Source organism: Vipera ursinii (genome assembly GCF_947247035.1).
Source record: "Vipera ursinii genome assembly, chromosome: 2".
Lineage (NCBI taxonomy): Eukaryota > Metazoa > Chordata > Lepidosauria > Squamata > Viperidae > Vipera > Vipera ursinii.
The window spans coordinates 170,195,612-170,217,075 of NC_139513.1; the positions used below are offsets into that span (position 1 = coordinate 170,195,612).

General features: G+C 42.0%; 1 protein-coding gene across 4 annotated transcripts; it reads left to right on the plus strand.

Annotated features, from left to right (window-relative positions):
- The first annotated feature begins 306 nt into the window (after positions 1-306).
- ALAS2 (5'-aminolevulinate synthase 2) lies at positions 307-21,370 on the plus strand. 4 transcript variants are annotated; one of them, XM_083356738.1, is made up of 11 exons: positions 307-369; positions 7,468-7,661; positions 10,781-10,921; positions 11,016-11,114; positions 13,762-13,984; positions 16,590-16,774; positions 16,895-17,074; positions 17,639-17,803; positions 18,651-18,919; positions 19,725-19,887; positions 21,088-21,370. In XM_083356738.1, exons 2-11 carry the CDS (start codon positions 7,487-7,489, stop codon positions 21,249-21,251), a joined length of 1,764 nt encoding a protein of 587 aa, XP_083212864.1. In that variant the 5' UTR covers positions 307-369; positions 7,468-7,486; the 3' UTR covers positions 21,252-21,370. The 4 variants fall into 4 exon arrangements, with proteins under 4 accessions (XP_083212864.1, XP_083212867.1, XP_083212866.1 ...); XM_083356741.1 differs by having other exon boundaries at positions 10,799-10,921; XM_083356740.1 differs by having other exon boundaries at positions 360-381.
- Positions 21,371-21,464: the final 94 nt, after the last annotated feature.

Here is a 21,464-nt window from a genome sequence, read left to right on the forward strand (position 1 = left end):
TTCTCCACCTGGTAGAAATATACACATTTTACTTACCCCAGACGTGGCTGGGGCTTATGGAAGCTGAATTCCACTCCATTGGAAAGCTTGAGGAAAGTTGGCTTAGAAGAATGACTAGGAGGAGGGATACACTAGTGTTATGTAAAATTATCCACCCAGTGAAGAATACAGGGGATTTTCCATCTCTTTTCAAAAACTAGAATATGGAATACCGCAATAGAGCTGAATGAGAGCAGCTCCTGGCCTCTTGGTCCGCCTTGCTTATCTCTGCCTTCAGCTGCTGGGTGGGGAAAGGCAGCTCCCAGGCCAAGTGGGCTTGGAGCACAAAATAACATTCAGAAGTTGTTCGACTTCAGTGCAAGTCAACAGGTAGGAAAAAAGGTGGGTCGGGGGAAATTGGGGTTACTTTCTATAGATTCCTGAGTATCGAGGCAGGAAAAAAAAATGGGAATGATGACAGCTATTAAGTTCTTCTCTAAGTTTGTCTTCACTCATCTGTCCTCTTTTTTTAAGTGAAGCTCATCTCTCCCCCCCCCCCTTCCGTTCCTCCTCTTCATTCCAGCATCATGGAAAGATCGTTAAGAGGAATGCTCTCTGTTCACTTCCTTCAATTTCTAGTCTGTGGCTGATGAAACATGCCAGTGGCTTGGCTGGGTATGTGGGATTGATCTTAAGGCTGCCAGCTAGCTTAAATACAAGCAGCTGATCTGTTCCTGTCATTTGTTTTTCAGAAAATAATAGAAGAAACTTGGTAAAGCTTGGAGTTCAATGCTGTGTGGGATAGATATCAGTTAGAAGGTTGAATTGAGTGTTGTTTTCACAGTCTTGAACTCTTTCAGGCAAAAAACAAGCAACTATAACCCTTGTCTGGAAAAAAACTAATGTCCAGAGACATAGTTGACCAACCTATTTTAATTCAATTTTTACGACCAAAGAAGTTATGCGGCATCTTCTTCCTTTACGAACTAATAGAGTATTATGAAATAGGACCAGGTTATAATAAATCGTCTTCTCTTCTTGTCTTTGGTAACGAAAAACAAACCAAGGAGCCATTCAGAAAAATAGGGATAGGCGTTAGCATCCCTTTTTCAATCATTTTTGCGCCTGCTTTGCAGTTTCTTTTTTCCCTGACATAAGAAAAGATGGTCACATTCACCTATGTAAACAGAAAAGGGGGTAAGGAAAAATTATGAGAAAGGGGAACAGTTAACGCAATTTCCTTGTCAGTTGGAACCTCAGGAAAGGGTTACATGTATGTCTTCGGTGTAATTGCTTGGTGCCTCCAGATATTTAGGATTAGAATTCAAGGGACCATCTTCCTCTGCCCACCAGAGCAAGTTAAATTATTAACTGATGCTAGCACCTTTTTTTTAACATAATGCCTCTCTGTAAGTTTACAAGATATTTATGCCAAAAATATGATTTGCTACTTCACGGTTTAATTTATTGTATGTACTCAGCTAGTGTGATTTATAAACTATTGTTTATAGTTAACCCAACCTTACTTTATTCAGTGAGAAAAAAATAAGCTAATTGCTAATATATATATGTCTGTGTGTGTGTGTGTTTTCTGAGGTTTTTGCGGGTGTTTGTATGTAGATCTTTGGTCATTTGGGTTTTTTCCCATGTAGAATTGAAGGTATAAGAGCAACGTTTCGACGAAATCTCATCCATCATCCTCAGGCTGGTGGCTTTAGCTTTGTTCTTCTGGGAGAAGTATATATATATATATATATATATATATATATATATATATATATATATATGTATGTATGTATGTATGTATGTGTATATATATATATATATGTATATATATATATGTATATATATATGTATATATATATGTATATATGGATCTTTGGTCATTTGGGTTTTTTCCCGTGTAGAATTGAAGGTGTAGGAGAAAAAACCCAAATGACAAAAGATCCACATACAAACACCCGCGAAAACCTCAGAAAACATCAGTCAAGTTCCATTTCTAATCTGAGTCAGGAATGATATATTATGAGTTTGTTTTCAGTTGGTACAGTTCACTTTGCTGTGGTGTCCTGCCAGTAGGACTCTACATTGCTTGCATTCTACCAGTTCAGAATGCAAGTTAAGGTATCGTATTTGCATTGAGTTGCCCAACGAGTAAGAGATTGCAAGAGACAGAGACAGAGAGATCATCTTGATATGCTCTTCCAGAGATACTTAGCATGCAAAAATTAAATGCACATAAAGATTTTTCTTATGGTGAAAATAAGCTATTGACATCTGCACACTCAAATGGCTTTGAAAAGCACTGCTACCCTAGCCAGTTGAAAGAAAGGCATATCTCTCTTACACGTAAATAAAAATTAAGACATGCAAAATGATGTTTTAATTTGAGAGGGAATTGTTTGTAAGAGAAATGTTTATTCCTTTTTCCCTCCACGCAGGTGGTATTTTGCTGTGAATGTAGAAATCAGAGCTTTTTCGGTGACGTTGTTTAACCCAAACAGATGTTCTATATTAAAAGGAAAAAGCATTTCAGTAATTTGCTTTGGTTTTTTTTCCCCTCTGCTCCCACCAAGTCTCACAGGATTCTTTAATCTGAAGTGGCACCAGAACCTGGGGTTCCTTTGAGGGGTGCAATTTCTGATCTGGCTCCAGATCAAGGAGGAAAGGAACAGATGATGGAATGCTGTCTTAAAAGCCAGCATCCAGCTCTTCTTGTTGCGTCCTTTATTTCTAATCATCACAACTGGGCTGGGCTGTGTCTTCTTTAAGCCAGATAAAATGAAAGGAGCTTATCGCTGCCCAACATATGTATGTGCCCTTCTTGTGAAAGAGCATGCAAAACCAGAGGTGGCCTATCTATCACTGTGGCAAATTGGGGTTAGAATTAAAATTAGTTTTAATTTATTTCATTGTTACTTTAAATTTGGTTAGGTGTCAGATTTTGAGATTATTTATTTATTTATTTATTTATTTATTTATTTATTTATTTATTTATTTATTTATTTATTTATTTAGTTACATTTATATACCGCCCTATTCCCTGAGGACTCAGGGCGGTTTACAGGGAATTAAAAAATCCATCATACAAAAGTTAAAAAACCAAATTAAAAAATATTAAATTGACCCTGTATACTTAAAACCCCAATTAAAAATTTCTCCTCAGCCTGGGCCTGAGAGCTCAAAGAGCCAGGTCTTCAGGCCCCGGCGGAATGATCGGAGGTCGGGGGCAGTTCTCAGCTCCACCGGCAGCTGGTTCCAGAGGGCAGGCGCTCCCACTGAGAAGGCCCTATCCCTGGGTGTCACCCGCCGGCAATCTCTCACCGGCGGCACCCTGAGCAGACCCTCCCTGTGGGAGCGCACTGGGCGAAGGGCGTTTGATGCCGGCAGCAGGTGTTCCCTCAAATAGCCCGGACCCAGGCCATGTAGGGCTTTATAGGTAATAACCAGCACCTTGAATTTCACCCGGAGGGCAACCGGAAGCCAATGCAGCTCGCGGAGTAGAGGTGTTACATGGGAGTATCGGGAGACCCCCATTACAACTCGCGCGGCCGCATTCTGCACCAGTTGAAGCCTCCGAGTGGTCTTCAAGGGCAGCCCCATGTAGAGAGCGTTACAGTAGTCCAAACGGGAGGTAACAAGCGCATGAGTAACTGTGCGTAGGGCGTCTCGGTCCAGATAGGGACGCAACTGGCGCACCAGGCGAACCTGTGCAAAAGCCCCCCTGGTCACGGCTCCTATGTGGTCTTCAAAATTGAGCCGTGAGTCCAGGAGGACGGCCAGGTTGCGAGCCCTATCAAGTTTAAAAATATAGTGATAGTGTAATAATATGCATGCTTCAATTAGATTAGTAACTGAAGGGAACCTATTGAGGTCTACAAATTCCTTTGCAATGTCAGAGATTCCAGGCACCTCAATGCTAGTTTAGTTTCCTTTGGATGGAAATGTACTGTCAATTCATATTATCTTTGCAATTATTTACTCCCCTAAGAAGTTATTTTTTAAAAAAATATTTTAGAAAGAAACTTCCCATTCCCCATTCCAACTCTTTTTTTTCCTACACAAATAACAAACATGGCGAAGTAAGTTCTGTGGTCATTCCTCAATTAATAACTTGCAGTGTTTTCTCAAATGATTCAACCACGATCATGCTAAAATAACAGTAATAAGGAGATTCTTTATATCTCTTCAACAATGGTTGGGTGATGCTATGAAGACATTGTAAGTTACTAGTGAGGAAATGTTGGGGACCACCAAGACTCAAATTCAACTACCACTCCACTGTGGAGCTTTAGACCAATTTCTGTCTGTTGGTCCAACTTCTGCAAATTATTATGGACCTAAAAAGAAAGAAGCCCTTGAATATTCAGAAAAAAAGGTGGACTATACATGGAATAGATAAATTCTATCTCGTCACCCTCACCTATACTTTTCTTAGAAATGCTAGAACTCTTAAGAACATTCTGTGAGGTCTTTGAGTCTTATCCAGAATCACTTAAGAAAAAAAAATCCTGGAATTATAGTAATGCAATCCACTATACGATCTTTTCTTCTCAAAGGTCCTCTGACACCAAGATCAGATAGCTAGGCGAAAAATTTTTGCTTGAGAAAAAGACAAATAGACAGAAAATGTGAGTCACACCAGATAGTTCATGATCAGTGTTTCCACATATTATTTATCAATATATATTCCTTTGCAGGATAATTTTATGCATGTCTGTTCTCTGCATAAAAATTATATTCTTAGCATAATTTCCACCTGGATCAAAAATATTATTCATATAAAAATACAAAGGTTGCTGTATCTCATGCTATTGTCCTTCATCAAGGTCCATGTTTGTTTATATGAAAAGGTACAGTTCCATGGAGTTGCTTGCTATGCTTTTGCTACTTAAAAAAAAGTCAGAAAGATACACAGATATATCAGAATGTGGCACAGAACAGATCAAAGCCTTCTGCTGCAAAATTGGTCCCTCCACACCCTCTCTTACCTTAATGTGCTTCTTTTTGTCCTGAGGGCTAAGTAGACTTTCAGTTCTATAGTGATTCCTGTCATTTAGGTGTGTTTCCAGGAAGATTAAAGAGTTCTACATGTCAAAATGCGGAAACAAGCATTGTTCCTTTTCCTAATTCTAAACTGGTTTCAGTCAGTTGTAGAGTTGATCAGAGGATGACCATCAAAGGACAGGACTTTTAAGAGAATATTTTTATTTTAAGAACCATCCTTACTCCAAAGTACAATTAGACTACCATAATAACTGCACTGTACAGATCAATTGGGTCAGTAGATGACAGCAAAGAGTTGGAACACTCTGTATCTCTTTGTTGCCACCTAGTGATCATCTGTGATTTTGCAGCATATAATAAGGTGAAATGGGCTGGGACACCGTATAATATAATAACCCTCTCCCAAAGGAAGTCAACTTCAACTTCAAAATGCTTCACCTCTGAAATAAAGACAAAGCCTACAACAAGCATACAGATAAATTATTTGAGGAAGGAAAAAAACATCTTTCCAGGTAAATGTCATAAATCGAGTATGTTCATCAGCTGAGGAGCAGACTTTCCTTCATCAGCAAAATAAATTGACCTTCTCTGCTGGTAGGGAGATGGGTGTGACTATTGATCAATAGATCAGGACCAAGCCAATTCCATTGAACTAAACTATTAATGAGAAATATTTCAATTAAATAGCAGATTGTTTATTGTAAACCTGCACATGTGCTGGGATTGCCTAGTTTTGAATGGTCTGCTATAATTGGCACCTGGGATACCACAACCTTAAGATAGTTTTCAAATACACACGCACACACATTCCAAATGTGTGCCTCCTATCCATCCCCACAAAGAAATGACTAATTTATTTGTCATTAGACTTATTTTTCTGATCATCTATCCTGTTCCTCAGTTGTTTAGAAATATGAGCAACAACCTTGTCTTTGAAATCCAGTCCATAATTTCTCACATTGTGTAATGTTACTTAGCTTGACTCTCTTTCCTGATAATGTTTTCTGCTCTTTTTTCTTTTCTTTTTTTCTGATCACCCCCCTTGGGAAGTTGGAAGATTATTCTCTTTGAAGGATGGAAAGTTTCTTCCATACCTGCTTAGCAGCATGTCTTGTTTTATACATTTGTCCAAAGGGTAAAATACGCTGCACCTGCTACACAATTAGCAAAGGGACACGAAACCTGTCCTGGAACACAACAGTCAGTCTCACGACCTCTCCTCTTCCAGAATTACATGTCTTAAGGATTTTTTGGAGTAGGACACAGTAATTATCCCTGGCTTTCATTTCTGAGTAAACCTGGATGGGATCATCCAGCTGTAAATTTATAGAGACTTTTTATTTTCTTGGATCCTGACGCCAACAGCTCTTCCCTTCCTTGAATTCTGATGGATATTTTCCAGATGCCAGCCTAATTTTAAATGAGTTTTCTTAGAACTGGTACAGGATCTGGTAACAGCCCTTCAACAGGAGCAGGGGTGGCTCAAAAGAAAAAGAACTATGGCAGCCATGACTCTGAGATCAAAACAACTCTTAATGCTTTCCTCTCTCAAATTTCCTTAGGCCTTAATTAAAAATTAATTTCTACCAGATGAAGAAAGCAAGAAAAAAAATCATTTCAATATTATTTCCAAGGCAAAGCCGTGTCCCTCTAGGTTATGGCAATCTGTAGCTCACTCAGCTATTTGTTGTGTGGATATTTTGCACAACTGTTCCCAAGATTTCTCTGCTCCCAACCTTTTTTTGTTAATCTTGCTTCTGGATTTCAGGTGGAAGGAAAGAAACCTTGATGTAAAATGTAAAGAGAGCCATTTATCTACTCAGAAGTAGGCAAGCCAATGTTCTCTGGTTATTGTAGATAACAGCTCCCATTGGTTCTATCAAGCATGACCAATGGTCTTCTTGTTAAAAAATGGACCAATCCCACATGCCTGAATTAACCTATTTCTATAGTGGGACATTTCACTCTGTTCCTTCTTAAGTTTAGACCTTATCCTACTGTTAAAAGAACACAGTTGACTTGATCTCCTCCAGTCAGGTTTCCTCTAGAGCAGTTAGAAATTCAACTCCCTCTAGAGCAGGGGCCTTCAAACTTGGCCCTTTAATGACTTGTGGACTTCAACTCCCAGAATTCTTCAGTCAGCGTACCTGGCTGAGGAATTCTGGGAGTTGAAGTCCACAAGTCATAAAAGGGCCAGGTTTGAAGACCCCTCCTCTAGAGCAGTGAGGACTTCAATTCAACTTTGTGAGGATTTCAGCTCCCAGAATCCCTCAGCCAGGCTGCCTGGGGACTTCTGGGAATTGAAGTCCATGCATCTTAAAGTTGCCATGATTGAGAAACATTGTTTTAGATGCCTCAGTCCAATACCTCTGGCGGGCAACAGTTTGAAGAAATTATTCTACCATGCTTAGAGTGGCATTCTCATTCCCAGAGCTTTATACTTCAGCTTATTCTTTTTTTTTCTTTCTTTCTCTTGAATAGCACAAAACTGGTTGACAACATGGCCTCAATCCTGCAGTGCTGCCCTTTCCTGACCCGAGATCCATCTCTCTTTCTACGGAAAGTCAGTCCAATGCTGATCAACAGTGCTCAACGCTGCCCTGTAATGATGGCCCGCACTTTCTCCAGTTCTCTCACTGACCTGCAGAGTGAAAAAGACACCTGTGGAAACACTGGTGAGATGATGGGATGGAGCTCAGAGAAAAGATACTAGAAGGGAAACAGAAACGGATGTTCTATCAGATCCGTAGATGTCAAACCAAACCACACATTTTATGCTTGGAGCTCACAAGTGGGCTCTTGTACAGGTGTTCCAAGTTCTTTAGATCAAGCCAGTCTCTTGGCAACAAAGCTAGATTTTGTGGGTATAGAGTGTGTGTAAACCCTACATAATTTGATTACAGGTAGAAGGGTTGAAATCTCTGTGTGAAAACCCTTTAAACCCTCTTTGCAGAGTGGCTCTTTTTTGAAATTGTTCTTTTGTAGTTCAAGACATGTCATCATTTCACAGTCACTAATTAGCTCAGAGGCAACTTGTAATTCTTCTAATTTTTACTTCCTGGCTGGCATTTATGTGGACACATTCAGAAATTTAATAAGTATTTCAGTCTGCAGAAAAGGAAGTGGAAATTGCATCTTTTCTTCCCTATGCATAAAAAAAGGTTTGCCTTGACAAAGCAATCATATTAAGATGAGCATATAACCTGCCGAAATGTAGGCTAGAATCTTGTTCCTGCTGCTTGGTTTTCCTAAAATCATATGGAAGAATTCTTTCCCAGGTTTGTATGGATGGAATAATCTCTGATTCTGTGACTGACAGGTCATAGATTTAGTCCTAACTTTGCTCGTGACCATTAAAAAAATATTAGGTGGTGAAAGTTGGCTCAAATGTCCAACCAAGTCAATTAAGTAAGGGATCTGAAATCAGGCATGTTGATCACATGTAACATTCCTCATCTCCCATTAAATCATTAATAGATGATGAGAAAAGGGACTTCCGGTCATGCGCAGCAATGCAGCAGTCGAGGGGTTCAGGACTCCGTCCCCTTCAGCTGAGTTTCTTCCTGTTAGGGGACCCTAAATGGGTCAGAAGCTGCCACAAAGAGGCAGCAAAGAAGGAAGAAAGTCCCAGGGACCTCGGAGAGACAGCGGTCGACCCAATCGGTCCAGGATAAGCCTTCCAGAAACCAACAGGAGAAAGGCTAGCCTAACTTCAGAGTCTAGCCCAAGCTGCAAACAACCAAAGTCAAAAGCATTATTTAAGTGGATTGTAAACAGCACGTTTGAATCTGGGTAAGAACATCGATTTTCTCAATCCTACTTATCAACTTTCCTGAAGAAAAAAAAAATCCCAAGAAGCAAAAAACCGCTGAAAGTGAAGGAGGGGGATTTTTACCCCACCCTTTTATTAACGGAAGCGGTGAATTAAACCTTTTATGGAGGACCAAAATGTATTGAAATGTAATGAAATGACTATAAAACCTAAATTTGGATAAGTTTAAAATTACTGAATGGTTAAGATTCTCATTTTAAAGGCAATTTGTTCATTTTGAAAATTTGAAAAATAAACCAGTGCTGATATCTAGTGGTGGATGAAGACTACGACAGCTATGGCTTTCATGCAGGACTTGGCAAAATCTGGAAAAAACTAATCTCTACTTGTGACCTTCAAAGATCTAACAATAGAGAACAGCTCTGACAAAAAAGAAATCAATCTGGGCTGCAGACAAAGTGAGACTTACAAACTTCAGGAACATAAAAAAAACCTTTTTTGAACTTTCTGGATTACAAGTATCTATTTAACTCTGACCCCAAAGCTACTTGAAGAAAAAAGAAAATTTGGATTCTTGGTCATCATGGAAAATCAGAGATTTATAGAAAGAACCTATCAAGAAAAAAATAAATACTTTTCAAGAGGAGACATGATTTCAAACCACAAAGAAATCCAAAATAACTTTGAAAATTTAAACAAATTCATCTCCAATTTAACTTTACAATAAAACAAATCCTAGGAAACAACAACAGAGAAGGAACAGATAAAACAGACAACTGAATACAAATTTGAGGATAGGGACTTAAAGATGTAACCTAACAAAACAAAGAGGTATGATTTAACCCAAGTGGGAAAAAACTTTACAAGAAATACTGGATTTGGAAAAGACAACTTATACTTTAACACTACAAAACAAATTTGAGGATAAGAAAAAAGATTGGACAAAATGGACTGCAGAGATGGAAAAAGACTAGAACTGGAGAGACAAAAAATGATAAGAGAAGCAGAGAAAAAAAAGGAAAAAAAAAGATTTTCAACAAAAATGAATGGGCAAAAGCCTCCTGCAAAGATATTGTACTTAACTTACCTTTTATATCTACAGTAAAACCTACAAGAATATGGAAATATTCAGCAGAACATATTGATTAAGAAAGATACTGGGCAAAAGAAAAAGGCTAAAGTGAAAATTAAGAAAATCGACAATGGGGCCTATTAGAGAGAATATTTAAAAAAGAAACACCTGTTCGAATATGGTTAAAGAAGTAGAAAAAATTTGGATATGAATTTGGTTTTAAGAGGGAAGAGCCCCTCAAGTAACATAGTACTTTCTTTTTCTTCTTCCTTTTTATTTCATTTCTTGATATGAGTAATATAAAAGAATTGTAACGGCTTATATAAAGGAAACGTTTTAGATAGTTAAAGGTGACTGACTTTAAAAAAATTACAATGGATTAAAAAATGTTTTGAATAGGATTTAAAAGACTAGAGGACTAGATCTATTAAATGGAATATTTAAAAATTAAATATATTTTTAATTATGGTAAGAAAGAACGGAGTTGGATTCTCATTTTGTTAAGGCATCAGCTTAGAGAAACAGGAGACCATGATGGCCTGAATGGACAACTTAAGTCCAAAGTACTTGGAAAAAGAAGTGGTAAAGAATCTGGAAGCTACTAAATATCAGGTGCAAAGAATCAGAAGCATTTGCTGAATTCAAAGCACTGAAGAGTTTAGTATTGCTACATATACACAACAATCTGGTCAACTAATGGTCAAAGCTAAATTGGCACTAGATAAGGGTCAACCGAATTCATGGGGGGGTGGGGAGGCTGAACATAGGTCTCTTGTGTCTGTGCAATGAGTCCAAACAAACGATACATTTAATCCTGCTTTCCAGTTCAGCCTACTCATCTGCTACACTAAATTTGCTAAAAGCCATGCCTACTGGGAGTCTTATTCAAGAATATCAACCCATGTCTACAGGTTGAAATCATGACGAGTTTTCTTTTGTGCAACTTCTAGTTTCGATTCCCCCCTCAGCACCCCGGTCTCTCCCTGCCACCCAGTGCCCTTTTATGGAATCTGAGCGTCAAAGTGGCCAGAGCTCCTTTGTGCAAGAAGCAAAACCTGAACTCCAGGAAGATGTCAAGCCTTTCAAATCAGGTAAGGAAGGAGGCCAGCCTCCTTGGGATCATGGATGGTGGGAAGGATGAGATCCCCTGGGTCTTCCTCTGATCTGTGTGTCCCCCATCTCCAGGAGTGCTGACGTCCTTGCTCAGAGAGGTGCACTGCAGTCTCAGAAAGAAGTTGCTGGACTCTAACAAAGCATCTCACCTCATTCAGGACAACATGCCAGGTTGGGGAATTGGATCCTGATAACTTCTTTCATGGGGGTGGGAGGGAGTTGCCCAGAGGGTCTGTGATATCTTCCAGCTTCCCTTGAGTATTAGGGTCAGCAGTGCAGATTAACCGATTCTGTCTGAAGACTTAATTGTTTCAAGATTAACTGTCTGAGGTCTACTTGCGTGGTGGTGCAGTGGTTAGAATGCAGTACTGCAGGCTATTGCTGACTGCCAGCTGCCTGCAGTTCGGCAGTTCGATTCTAACCAGCTCAAGGTTGACTCTGCCTTCCATCCTTCCAAGGTGGGTAAAATGAGGACCCAGATTGTTGGGGGCAACAGGCTGACTCTGTAAACCGTTTAGAGAGGGCCAGTGGTGGGATTCAAATATGTGAACAACCGGTTCTCTGTGTGGATGCCGCTTGCGGAAGTCCATTCTGGTCCTGGGCAACAAAAAAATTAGCTACCGGTTCTGCCAAAGTGGTGCATACTGGCTGAATCCCACCACTGCAGAGGGCTGTAAACCACTGTGAAGCGGTATATAAGTCTAAATGCTGTTGCTACTTCCTCCTCTCTCCTTAATGAAAACTGGATGTATAAATGACATTTACTGTTTATTTATATCATTTGTTACTGTGCCACTTTTTAGCATTATAAAGTGAGGATGATTAAGACTATTCCCATCCACTTCTCTCCATATCTTATTCAGAGGAGTGTCTAGCAACCAGGTTGTCATCCCAGCCCCAACCTTCACAGCAGTCCCCAATTCTCAGTCTCTTCTCTGTGATCCATACTAAAGCCCCAAAAGAGGAATGACTTGGGATCTGTTGATCCATTTTTTTAGGAGAAACACTTTGATCGCTCTTTTGTCATTCTATGGTTATTCTGCCAGGGGCTTTCACAACTTAAGTAGAACAAGACAAATCTATAATAGTTACCCAGGCAAAGAAAATAACAATAAACAGATGCATCTTGAGAACAGAGATATTTATCCTGTCCCTATATTGGGGTTGATTTCACATTTCAGTTGCAATCCATGCACAGTGCAGAATAATTGCCTGGATTCTTCTCTGAGATATGATTGGAAGATGGTAAGTCAAGGATTGAGCCACACAGAAAAATACACCAGGCACCTTCTCTGTTGAGCTTCTTGAGTGCATAGGAACCTGTAATTATCCAGTACCTATAGGTAATCCTCATTTAGCAATTACAATTAGGACTGGCAAGTAAGTCATGAAATAAAGCAGCCGCTGAATAAAACAGCAACTGTGCTGATGATCTTACTTCAGCTTTCCTTTGCTTTACAGACCCGTGAGGGTCATAACTGCGAGGACTGGTTGCAGAGTTGTTAAATGAGGCAGTCACTAAATGAGGACTGCCTGATATTAAAATAAGGCTTCTATTAGGCTTACTGAAAGTTTACAAAAACAATTGCAACTTTACAAATGACCAGCCTGCACACTCTTTTCTCCATACTCTCAGCTGGGTAGGCTATCTAAGAAATGTGAAATAAATAAGCAAATAATAACAAACCTATTGCCTTAAACTAGATTTGGGACTTCCAATCACCCCTTTGCATAATTGCTCCTTTGTTTCTTTTGTTTCTTAGCTATTGCTTTTTCTTTATGTTTGAACAGTTGTGCTCAGCATGATGTTTGGCAATGATTGTTCTACCATGGAAAAGCTCAGTGGGAGATATCCAAATGCCCTGCATGAATAGGCTTTATGTGCTTTCTAGCAAGTCTAAATATTTGCCATTATTTATTCTGATTTGTTGCTACTTTCCAGAGTTTGAGGCACGGTTTGCTAGTTCATTGGTTTTTATATTACCAGTTCTACGTTCAGGTTGAAATGGTAAGGATTAAGTCTGTGACCTTCTGGAGGCACACTGAATGCACATTGTTATCTGGGCTACAAAAATCTTGTCAGGATTTTCTGTATCTCTTTGCTGCCATCTAGTGATTATCTGTATTCCTACCATTGATATTCTGGCCAACGAAGGCCCGCCGTAAAGTTCCACTGTAGGAAGTAACTAGGAAGACCTTGGCACATGTTTGCAGAGAACAGAGTTTCTGCCCAATTTTGTCTCCTACTTCATCTCTCACATCTCTCATGTGCTGAAACAGCATCTCCCATCCTACTGGATTTGCATGGTTGGGAATTCAACTTGGAGGGCAGCACATTGGAGAAGACTGCTAAGGCTTCCAAACCTGCCTCTCCTTTATTAAATGCCGCCCCGTTACCTATTGGCCTTAACCAATGAACTGCAGAATGTTAGTTATTCAGGTTCCACCCCACAGTAATAGAAGATTGACCAAAACTAAACAGAACATTGAGAGCCAGTTTGGTGTAACGATTAAGGTGCTGTCCTAGAAACCAGGAGACTGAGTTCTAGTCCCACTTTAGGCACGAAAGCTGGCTGGGTGAGTTTGGACCAATCGCCTTCTCTCAGCCCCAACCCACCCCAGAGCTGTTGTTTTGGGGAAACTAGGAGGACGAAGGAGTACTAGATATATTCACCGCCTTGAGTTACTTATAGAAGTAATAAAGGCAGGATATAAAATAAACAAACTTTGGTGGCTCCCTTCCTGCATGCTGTTCCTTAATGGTAAGTCACCAATGAGTCAATGCAGGCAGAAATCAATTCCTGTTGTTTCCTAACAGACAGCCCAGTGTTTGACTACGATGCGTTCTTTGAAGAAAAGATCCAAGCGAAGAAACAAGATCATACCTATCGGATCTTCAAGACCGTGAATCGGCGGGCCGATGACTATCCTTTCGCTGAGGACTACTCTAACTCTGAGGCTGAAGCGCGGGAGGTGTCCGTCTGGTGCAGCAATGACTACCTCGGAATGAGTCGCCACCCTCGCGTGCTGCAAGCCATACAGTGAGGGGCAGTCGATATTTCTTGCACTGCCATTTCCCACACCTCCCAAACATTTCTTACTTCCCCCTTGAATGTCCAGCTTTTCCCAACTGGGGGGGAACATGCATGGTGGGGATGATAGGAAACTGAGTCCAACCTGAGGAGGGCCTGAGGGTTTCCTTGACATTCATGAGCAACTCTACAGTGGAGTGGGAGGGGAACCCTCGCTTTGCCACTCTATAGAGAAAAACTCTATAGTGGAGGGGGGGACCCTCGCTTTGCCACTCTATAGAGAAAAACTCTATAGTGGAGGGGGGGACCCTCGCTTTGCCACTCTATAGAGAAAAACTCTATAGTGGAGGGGGGAACCCTTGCTTTGCCACTCTACAGGGAGTGCAGAATTATTAGGCAAGTTGTATTTTTGAGGATTAATTTTATTATTGAACAACAACCATGTTCTCAATGAACCCAAAAAACTCATTAATATCAAAGCTGAATATTTTTGGAAGTAGTTTTTTGTTTGTTTTTAGTTATAGCTATTTTAGGGGGATATCTGTGTGTGCAGGTGACTATTACTGTGCATAATTATTAGGCAACTTAACAAAAAACAAATATATACCCATTTCAATTATTTATTTTTACCAGTGAAACCAATATAACATCTCAACATTCACAAATATACATTTCTGACATTCAAAAACATAACAAAAACAAATCAGTGACCAATATAGCCACCTTTCTTTGCAAGGACACTCAAAAGCCTGCCATCCATGGATTCTGTCAGTGTTTTGATCTGTTCACCATCAACATTGCGTGCAGCAGCAACCACAGCCTCCCAGACACTGTTCAGAGAGGTGTACTGTTTTCCCTCCTTGTAAATCTCACATTTGATGATGGACCACAGGTTCTCAATGGGGTTCAGATCAGGTGAACAAGGAGGCCATGTCATTAGATTTCCTTCTTTTATACCCTTTCTTGCCAGCCACGCTGTGGAGTACTTGGACGCGTGTGATGGAGCATTGTCCTGCATGAAAATCATGTTTTTCTTGAAGGATGCAGATTTCTTCCTGTACCACTGCTTGAAGAAGGTGTCTTCCAGAAACTGGCAGTAGGACTGGGAGTTGAGCTTGACTCCATCCTCAACCCGAAAAGGCCCCACAAGCTCATCTTTGATGATACCAGCCCAAACCAGTACTCTACCTCCACCTTGCTGGCGTCTGAGTCGGACTGGAGCTCTCTGCCCTTTACCAATCCAGCCACGGGCCCATCCATCTGGCCCATCAAGACTCACTCTCATTTCATCAGTCCATAAAACCTTAGAAAAATCAGTCTTGAGATATTTCTTGGCCCAGTCTTGACGTTTCAGCTTGTGTGTCTTGTTCAGTGGTGGTCGTCTTTCAGCCTTTCTTACCTTGGCCATGTCTCTGAGTATTGCACACCTTGTGCTTTTGGGCACTCCAGTGATGTTGCAGCTCTGAAATATGGCCAAACTGGTGGCAAGTGGCATCTTGGCAGCTGCACGCTTGACTTTTCTCAGTTCATGGGCAGTTATTTTGCGCCTTGGTTTCTCCACACGCTTCTTGCGACCCTGTTGACTATTTTGAATGAAACGCTTGATTGTTCGATGATCACGCTTCAGAAGCTTTGCAATTTTAAGAGTGCTGCATCCCTCTGCAAGATATCTCACTATTTTTGACTTTTCTGAGCCTGTCAAGTCCTTCTTTTGACCCATTTTGCCAAAGGAAAGGAAGTTGCCTAATAATTATGCACACCTGATACAGGGTGTTGATGTCATTAGACCACACCCCTTCTCATTACAGAGATGCACATCACCTAATATGCTTAATTGGTAGTAGGCTTTCGAGCCTATACAGCTTGGAGTAAGACAACATGCATAAAGAGGATGATGTGGTCAAAATACTCATTTGCCTAATAATTCTGCACTCCCTGTATAGAGAAAAACTCTATAATGGAGAGGGGGACTTTGTGTGGAGATGCAGCTGTAAATTTCTCGAACCAAATAAAATCCCAAATGCCTATTGAGGGACAGCCATTGAATGTGGGGATTGGAACTGAACAAGGGGACCATCTACATGTAGTCCTTGAGTTACAGCGATCCGTTTAGTGACCATTCAAAATTACAAAGGCACTTTTCAGTGACTCAGGATCAGTGTCCTTACATTTACAACCATCACAGCATCCCCACAGTCACATGACCAAAATTTGGACACTTGGCAACTGACATGCATTTATGACAGTTGCAGTGTCCGGGCTCAAGTAATCATCATTTGTGACCTTTCCACAAGCAAAGTCAATGGTGGAAGCCAGATTCACTTAACGATTGCATGATTCATTTAACAACTTCAGTGATTCACTTAACAATCACGGCAAAGAAGATTGTAAAACTGTGACTTACTTAACAACCACCTTGCTTACCAACAGAGATTCTGGTTCCAGTTGTGGTATAAACAGGTAGTCCTCTACCTGTATTCAGACCCCTTCAAGGCTCTCTCTAGCCAAGCAAAAGCTTCCGTCTCAGAAACCTGAAAGCCAGGCATTAGAACCGGTCACGGATTATCTTTGCTATTTTCTGAGCAAAGTCCCATTCTCTTCTTCTAACCCTCAGGGATACTCTGCAGTGTTACGGAGCAGGAGCTGGAGGTACCAGGAACATTTCCGGCACTAGCCGATTCCATGTGGCTCTGGAGGAGGAACTGGCCAGCCTGCATAACAAAGATGCCGCTCTGCTCTTTTCCTCCTGTTTTGTGGCCAATGACTCCACTCTCTTCACGCTCGCCCGCATGATGCCAGGTAACCAGGCAGTACAGGAGATGTAGGATCAGCCTGAAGCGAGCGAAGACCTCCATCCTCCCTGATTTGTGGGAAGAGGAGAGATGGGGCATTACCTTTGGCTTGGTTTCTTTCCCATAGGATGCGAAATCTACTCTGACGCTGGGAATCATGCATCCATGATCCAGGGCATCCGAAACAGCGGCGTTCCAAAGTATGTGTTTCGGCATAACGATCCACACCATTTGGAGGAGCTCCTACGCAAGGCCAAACCCAGCACCCCAAAGATTGTCGCTTTTGAAACTGTGCATTCCATGGATGGTAATTGCCTCTCTTTAGGTTTCGCTACGTGGTGTCCTCATAACTTCATAAAACACCATCAGGCATCAGAAGGGTGTCTCTAGGGGTACAAGCTGTCCAAAAGCACTTCCTGAGCCAGCCCAGATTCCTTGGCCAGTTGTAGGAGAGGCATCCAACGGCAGGTTCAGGGGAAAAGTGGCCAAGATAGCGGGTCACTATGAGGACTAGATCAGGGGTGACAAACTCGCGATGTCACGTGACGTGTTGCGACGTATTGCTACTTTTCCCCCATTGCCTGAGCTGGGGTGAGCGTGGTTTCGGCATGATGCATCCAGCCCGTGGCCTGGCAGTTTGACACCCCTGGACTAGATGAACAATAAACAACAATACACAGTGACTCAGCCAACAGACTTGCAGGACAAGAGGTGAACTAAAGATTCTGGAAGCAGAGACAGCCACTAGGCTAATACAGGACGGCAAAAAGTGTGATCCAGGAGTTGCATGCACACACAAAAGTGGGTTGGAAGCTTTTGCCCTTCAGGTAAGAGCCAAAATCCAGTGTTTTCAACAGCCATTTGTCCGCAGGTGCCATCTGCCCCCTGGAAGAGTTGTGCGATGTGGCCCATCGCTATGGGGCCATCACTTTTGTGGATGAGGTCCACGCTGTGGGACTCTATGGGGCCCACGGAGCCGGCATTGGAGAACGTGATGGAGTGATGGGCAAAATAGACATCATATCTGGCACTCTGGGTGAGTTGGGAAAGCAAAGGTCCAGAGAGGAACCAGGAAGAAAGTGTACTATAGATACTGTCAGGGAACCCTGCTGACTATTAAAAAAAATGACCATCTCAAGACCCAAAGGTGGTTGAGATCTGCTGGTTAGTGCAAGTTTTTAGCCCCTGAATTTCATAAGGAGGGAAAAAAATGCAAGACATACAATATGTTCAGCTTGCATACTATATACCCTTCTGCCAATCTAGCAGTTCGAAAGCATGTAAAAATGCAAGTAGAAAAATAGGGACCACTCCGGTGGGAAGGCAACAGCGTTCTGTGCACCTTTGGCGTCTAGTCATGCCGGCCACATGACCACGGAGACGTCCTCGGACAAGCGCTGGCTCTTCGGCTTTGAAACGGAGATGAGCACCGGCCCCTAGAGTCGGAAACGACTAGCACGCATGTGCGGGGGAACCTTTACCTTTTACTGTATACCGTGTTTCCCCCAAAATAAGGCCAAAGTAGAAAATAAGCCCTAGCATGATTCTTCTTCGTAATATAAGCCCCACCCCAAAAATAAGCCCCAGTTAAGATTGTCAGCCAGACAGACGCACTTAGTACCGTATTTCCCCGAAAATAAGCCCTAGCCCGAAAATAAGCCCTAATGTGTCTTTTGGAGTAAAAATTAACATAAGACCGGGTCTTATTTTCAGGGAAACATGGTACAAGTTTCAGATCCAACTTCCTAGAATTCACAGAAGTCAGGGCGCAATTTTTTAATTGCATTAGCTCATTCATGCTCTTTAATGCTAAATACACTTAATAGCGTAAGATATGCTTATCATTAAATATACATCTTTCTTTTCCTCCCTTTCTCCTCCAGGAAAGGCCTTCGGCTGCGTGGGTGGCTATGTTGCAAGCACCACTTCCCTCATTGACACAGTGCGTTCCTATGCAGCCGGATTCATTTTCACCACTTCGCTGCCCCCTATGACACTGGCTGGGGCCCTGGAATCTGTTCGGATCCTGAAGAGTCCCGAGGGGCAGGTGCTGCGCCGGTCCCACCAGCGCAACGTCAAGCACATGCGCCAGTTGCTTATGGATGCTGGGCTGCCTGTGGTCAGCTGCCCAAGTCACATCATTCCCATACGGGTATGGAAACCCTGGGACGGTGGAAGGGAGAACCTAGAGTTTTAGTACAACAGACACAGAATCTGGGCTTACAGTCCTCAAGATGAAGGGCTTAAATCCCATTGATGCCACTTCACCATGCCCTTAATATAAAGGTTCCCCCGCACATGCATGCTAGTCGTTTTCAACTCTAGGGGCCGGTGCTCATCTCTGTTTCAAAGCCGAAGAGCCAGCGCTTGTCCGAAGACATCTCCGTGGTCATGTGGCCAGCATGACTAGACACCAAAGGCGCATGGAACGCTGTTACCTTCCCACCGGAGTGGTCCCTATTTTTCTATTTGCATTTTTACGTGCTTTCGAACTGCTAGGTTGGCAAAAGCTGGGACGAGTAACAGGCGCTCACTGTTATGCAGCACTCGGGATTCGACCCGCCAAACTGCCGACCTTCTGATCGACAAGCTCAGCTTGTCCTAGAATATTTAAGAAAATAAAATGAATGGGACTGAGTAGCTGCAGAATCATGACCCATCACACAAGGGGAACCCTGGATAACCTAAACTAGGGGTCCCCAACCCCCAATCCGTGGACTGGTACCGGTCCGCGGCATGCCAGCAACCGGTCCGCACAAACAAGGCCCCATTCGTAGGATGCAGGCAGCACACAAAACCACGCCCCTTCCGGTCCATGGAAAAACCTTTCTCCATGGAACCAGTCCCTGGTGCCCAAAAGGTTGGGGACCTCTGCCCTCAACTCTCTATCCCCAACTTTCCAGATGGATGAAGCAGCTGGATGCTCTTCCTCAGTTGTCTGATTCATTCTTCCTCAGGTTGGAGATGCAGCCCTGAATACACAGCTTTGTGACCTACTCCTCTCGGAGTACAACATCTACGTCCAGGCCATCAATTATCCTACTGTGCCCCGGGGGGAGGAACTGCTGCGGCTGGCCCCCTCGCCCCATCACACCCCACCCATGATGGACTACTTTGTGGGTGAGTTTCCAGTGCCAGGAGCACTAAGGCCCCAGCTCTATCCTAAGTAAAGGTCATCATCTTGTTCTATAAATTAAATACTAGTACAGGGCAGGATTACAACTTTCAAAATCTCTGTGGAAACAAGGCATTTAAGAGATAATTAAACTATGGTTGCTTCTGTTCATTACATGCCCAGTGCAGCAAACACTTAGGATGTCATAAACAAAACTGAATCCTAACCCTGAGATACTAACCTTTACAAGCTGAATTTGGTCTGCACAAACAATAGCTAAAAGTTACTGCCATTTCATGGATTGGATATGAAAAACAGTTAATGAAAATTGATGTAACTTATTCTGATCTCCCACTTTGAATTTTAGTACCAAGCTTGCGGTAAATTTAACTTCCTAGCAAACAAAATTCAAAACTTGTATCATGGAAGAAATAGAAAAATTAAGATTCTGGAAAACCTACAGTTATGTATTATGTAAATTAAGAAATTCAAGAGACCAGCAACAAAACATTGCAGCCTGGCGTTCTCCGATTTATAGTTTTCAGTAGGTGCATATATATTCTTTTCAGCATGCTTCATTTGCTGTGCCTAGTGACCTGCTTTTTCCACCCAATAATTAATAACCACCAAATGCAGAAAGAAGTCTCCTCGCCCCTTAGTAAACTGTTTTGAAAGGGCTTGTGAAAGTTGTACCTCTGGAAGTCCAGAACTGATCCTATTGGTACCTCTTGGGACAGTCAATAGGATTCAGTGCCTGCCTTCCGATCACTGGAATCCTCTTAAATTGCTCTCCTGGAGTGGAAGATTTACTTTACACACAGGCAATGTTTGCAAGAGTTATCTGCCTAAGGCGAGTAAGTACTGCCACCAAGTGGCCAATGCAGATATTTTTTTTAAACTCCACAAATTTGTACTGTAAATAGCTGATGGTATTTATGAGGAGTCTTAAAAAGTTCCTCAGGCACTGAAAGGTCTCTTTAAATATTAACCCATGTTTTTAAAAGGAAAAAAAATTATATATTTTTCGACATTTTTAATCATTAAAAGCAAATTCAAAAGCAGAATAAAAGAAGAGCTGAGACTTATCCTCTGCTGCTGCAGACAGAGGCAAACCCACAGTTCCGTCTACGGTATAAACAGAATATAAACAGCAGCAATGCACTAATAGTCTGTATTTTAACCTTTCTTGTTTTCTTCTCTTCCAGAAAAACTTCTGGCTGCTTGGCAGGAGGTGGGCCTGCCCCTGCAGGTCTCAACCTCCCCCGAGTGCCACTTCTGCCACCGCCCACTTCATTTTGCTCTCATGAGTGAGTGGGAGCGGGATTATTTCGGAAATATGGGGCCACGCTATGTCACCCTTTGCGCCTAAGGAGCGCCTCAGGCCACACTGCCTGGGGATGGGGAGAGAGAGGGGGGGGCATGCCTCACACCAAGGCTGCCCAGCAGAAAAAAAGAGATGATCTGAATACAATAAAGCTCTGAAACAGCCTTTTCTGCATATTTCATAGAATGTGAGGATTTGGGCTGAAGAAATTCTTCTAGCTGGCAGCCTTTTGCATCCCTAGACCAAGATAGGAGTCAG

Excerpts from the sequence above, each read along its gene's own strand:
- ALAS2 (XM_083356738.1), top strand. The coding sequence starts at position 7,487 with ATGGCCTCAATCCTGCAGTGCTGCCCTTTCCTGACCCGAGATCCATCT. Across the intron at positions 16,775-16,894 it reads GCTCGCCCGCATGATGCCAG|GATGCGAAATCTACTCTGAC; the intron begins GTAACCAGGCAG and ends TCTTTCCCATAG. Across the intron at positions 17,804-18,650 it reads CATCATATCTGGCACTCTGG|GAAAGGCCTTCGGCTGCGTG; the intron begins GTGAGTTGGGAA and ends TTTCTCCTCCAG.